The 4,204-nt window shown below is 47.3% G+C and overlaps 1 protein-coding gene across 1 annotated transcript in view; it reads left to right on the top strand.

The window, feature by feature from the left end:
* The window catches only part of Ehhadh (enoyl-CoA hydratase and 3-hydroxyacyl CoA dehydrogenase), a 36,055-nt gene that overhangs the window by 17,147 nt on the left and 14,704 nt on the right, over positions 1–4,204 (top strand). The window contains exon 3 of the mRNA XM_005368977.1: positions 2,516–2,694. Within this exon, the coding sequence (XP_005369034.1) occupies positions 2,516–2,694 (179 nt within the window). The remainder of the gene's footprint in view (positions 1–2,515; positions 2,695–4,204) is intronic.

Here is a 4,204-nt window from a genome sequence, read left to right as displayed (position 1 = left end):
TGATGCCCTTGACTGCATCAGGGTCCTCTCATCTCTCCAGCCCCCGTATCACCTCCTCTGAACTTGAACCGATCTGTAGAAGCTCTGCTTCTAAGTCAGATGAGAGTCACAGGTACTTTGTGGGTGTGGCTGCAAAGTATCTGTCTCAGTTTGTGTTGATGCTAGCCTGCGTTTAAAACCAGCACCTGACCAGGGCAGTGTGAGCCAGTACAGGACCAGGGCACTGTGAACAATCAAAAGGATAGACCAACCCTAATCTTGATTTTTCTAAACAGGCCCTCCTGTTATATAAAAGGTGTAACAACCACTCTTGTCTTAGAAGTATGACTCTCAGTGTTACTTATTTCCAGCAGAAGATTAAAACGGATAATGATATGATTATTTCAAGAGATGCAGGGGAAATTATATTCAATAGCAATTAACGTAAAGATAAAAATTCTTAGTGAGCTAGAAGATAGCCATGTTTACGAGGCCTACAGCCAACAGGTAGGTGCTGAGCAGAAAGCTTTCCTTAGTGGAGAAAGGGAAGACTGAGCCCCACCCATTTAGACTGAGACCCTTGCCAGCCTACAAAACTAGAAAAGTAAACCCATGGTGTAAGGGCTATGAAGGAAGGTTAAAACAAAACAAAACAAAAAATTACCCAAAGATACAGTAATGTTTGCAGGAATAGCAAATTTATTCATCAGAAATTCATTGGAATTAAGAAAGGAATCTAACAAAACTTCTAGACATTAAGCCAGTATCCAAAATTTAATTTTTTTTCTCCGAGAAGTGAAATCACTTTTGGTCTCTGTGACGTTCTGTGACTGCACTGTGGGATGAAGAGACTTCAGGAGGTGCAGGCTTTGTGGCCTGCCTGCCTGGGGTGGGATCTCTCTTTCATGAGTAACTTAATTTAATTTAATTGTTGTGTCTTGCACAGTCAGTTAATATTTCGAAACTGTAGATTTCCCACTGGTGATGCAGAGGATTAGACTGTGCAGGTGAGTTGGTTAAAGGAGGTAGCAGGTGGGCCATGCGCCTCAGGCCCGGCGTCTTCACACGGCGTGGATAAGGAGCAGGTAGAAAAGAGGGGAAAGGTGTTTGGAATTTTTCCTAACAGGTGGCCCCGAGGGGAAACACAGGGGGGGGGGCGGCAGAGAGGCTGTGAATGCGAAGGGGTGGGGGAGCTCACTTAAAGACCCTGTGGGAGTGGTCCTGCCCCCCCCCTCCCCCCCAGGAGTCAGGACCTGGCATGCTGGGATTTGGAGTCCAGACCAACACAACTCCTAGGCCTGGGGGCTATGCTCCCAACTTAACAAAAGGAAGAAGTACGTGATACAGTTTACCCAAAAATTATTATTTTTAATTGAAAATGTTTTGCAGTCCTGTGGACTAAACACAGGACTTGTGCATGCACTGCCGGTCCCCTGCAACTGAGCTGTACCCTCAGTCCTGAAACCATTGCTTATGAAGTTTATCCCAAGCCTACTGATGTCGAAGAATAGACGATGCCCTGTGGAAACACTAGGAATTGCCTGCACTGTCAAGTGAAGTCAAAAAACAAGGTTTTACAGTGCACTCTCCGTGTTAGAAAGACATACTGAGATCTCTTAAGACTTTCAAGTCACTGAAGATAGCCACTGAGACCGAAAGGATAAATGTCATAGTGAGGCCATAAATCCTTTACATACACTTGGGAGGACGAAGAATTCAGCAGCCTCAAGCTGTATCTCTGGGAGATGATATTTAGGCAGTCCTTCGTTGCTTTGTTTTTGTACGTGTTTTAAATTTTCATAATTCCTGTCTCATTTTTATAATCCAGAAAGACAAGCTATGTTAATTTTATTACTCATAAGAAATCTATCAGGGGCTGGAGAGTTGGCTCAGTGACTAAGAACACTGACTGCTCTTCCAGAGGACCTGGGTTTGATTCCTGCTCACTTTGGGGTAGGATGGCCACTCACAGCCCTGTGTAACTCCGTCCAGTTCCTGTGAATCTAACGCCCTCTTCTGGCCTCCACAGGCACTGCAGACACATGGTACACACTCAGGCAATATCTCCATATCCATAAAATAAAAATAAACAAGTCATTTAAAAATGCTTTCAGGAAATGTATACACACTAAGTTGGTTACTGATGTAACTCGTAAGAAGTCTCCATTTAACTATGGCGTTTTACACTGCAAGGCTTTTGTTCTTAGTGAAGAAAGGGTGACATTCTTAAAAACTGGTTGGTCCGAAGCACTGACTCTCAGAATGATAGACTTAGTAAAGAATCTAGCTCTTTTCTGAGCTCCTAAATTTCCCCGAAGTTGGAGATGCTCGCTACCAAATGGGAACACAGAATTTAGGAGACTATATGGTTCCTGATAAAGATTTGGTTTCTCTCATTTCCTTCTATCTACGGTCTGAAGATAAAGCGCCTCTCAGCCCCAAGGCATCTGGGCCTTCTAAGACTGGCTGTGGCCCTGGTGTTAGTGACAAAGGTCCAGTCCCTCTGAACCACCTCCCTTTGTCCATGTGTCTTTAGGTGCTGATATCCACAGCTTCAGCAATCCCCCCGGAGCCTCCTCTAGCCTCAGACTGGGAGAGGTGGTGGACGAAATACAGAGATACACGAAGCCAGTGGTGGCTGCTATCGAAGGTGTGGCTCTTGGAGGAGGACTAGAGCTGGCCTTGGGCTGCCACTATCGGGTCGCCAATGCTCGGGTAAGAGGCTCCCAGAGGTGGGGTTAGGGCGGGGCTTCAGTGCAAACTCTCCAGGTGGACTTGGGCTAGGCTGCTGGCTTTCCTGTGCATCTTGAGTGCCGGTGCTCAACTGATTCCTGCCCCCTTCTTCCACAGTTGCCTGAGCCTTAGGTGTAATGAATTAAATAAAATACGGCAGAGACGCTGCAGGTCCCCAAGTGGTGGCAGTGGGCAGCAGGTCTGAGAGCAGCCAGTCCTAGGCAGGGATGGTGCAGTTCCCCAAGTGGCTACAGCAGGTCATGAGGAGAGACAGACAGATAGGCGCACCACGAGACCACTCCCCAGGTCTCTGAAGGTGGCTGGTCCCTGGCAGCAAGCCATGCAGCAGGCAAGAGACAGAGACTGGGATAGGCAGGCCATGCAGAGTGAGGTTGGATATTTATTTAGTGGGTTGTGGAAGGGAAGGGGAAGAAGGGGAGAAGAGCAGAGAGGCAGAGAGAGAGAGAGAGACGGGGGAAGGGGAGAAGTGGGGAGAATGGAGCAAGGCAGAAGCTGCCTCTTTGGGGGAGAGACAGAAAAGGAAGAGATGCAGGCTGCAAGCAGGAAGGAAGATCTGCCTGCCTCAGTGGATGGGGAAGGGAATGGGCGGTGTAGGAGGGAAGGTGAGCTGCTTGTTCTTCCCAGCCACCCCGCTAGCTTACACCCAAAATAATCACACAGAAACTGTATTAATTCAATCACTGCTGGGTCCATTAGCTCTAGCTTCTTATTGGCTAACTCTTACATCTTAATTTAACCTATTTCTATTAATCTGTGTATCACCATGAGGTCATGGCTTACCAGCAAAGTTCCAGCACGTCTGACTCTGGCAGAGGTTCCATAGCATCTCCTTGACTCCACCCCTCTTCCTCCCAGCATACAGCCTAGCTTTCCCTGCCTAGTTCTGTTCTTCCCTGCCATTGGCTCAAAGCAGTTCTTTATTCATTAACTAATAGAAGCAACACATAGACAGAAGAACCTCCCACATTAGGGCAGGGCTTGTCTCTTAAAGGGACAGGACAGATCATTACTTTAGGCTCTAGTGTTCTTTTGTAGATGTTCCAGTGGGAGTGGGCTCCCCAACTCCGCATTTTGATTGGTTGTGATCCTCTGTAATGGTCTTCATCTATTACAGAGAGAAGATTTTGCCATGAGGGGTGAGTACTACACTTATGTGGGCACAAGGGCAAATATTTACAATGTAGTTAGGGATTGTGCTCTTTAGTTAAGTGGTAGCTGGAGGTTCGCCTCCAAGGTCTGTGACTTCACTAGCCCTGGGTAGTTGACTAGGTTTCCAGTACCAGATATGGATTCCCTTTTGTTGAGTAGGTCTTAAGTCCAACTCAAGAGCTGTTGGTTTACATAAAGATGGGGGTGTCCCCATTGCACCCAGAGAGCCGTAGGTTAACATAAAGGTGTGGGTGCCACCGCTGCACCCAGAGAGCCATGGGTTAACATGAACATGTGGGTGCCACCGCTGCACCCAGAGAGC

Source organism: Microtus ochrogaster, unplaced genomic scaffold (genome assembly GCF_000317375.1).
Source record: "Microtus ochrogaster isolate Prairie Vole_2 unplaced genomic scaffold, MicOch1.0 UNK43, whole genome shotgun sequence".
Taxonomy (NCBI): domain Eukaryota; kingdom Metazoa; phylum Chordata; class Mammalia; order Rodentia; family Cricetidae; genus Microtus; species Microtus ochrogaster.
This window is presented reverse-complemented; position numbering and strand designations above follow the sequence as displayed.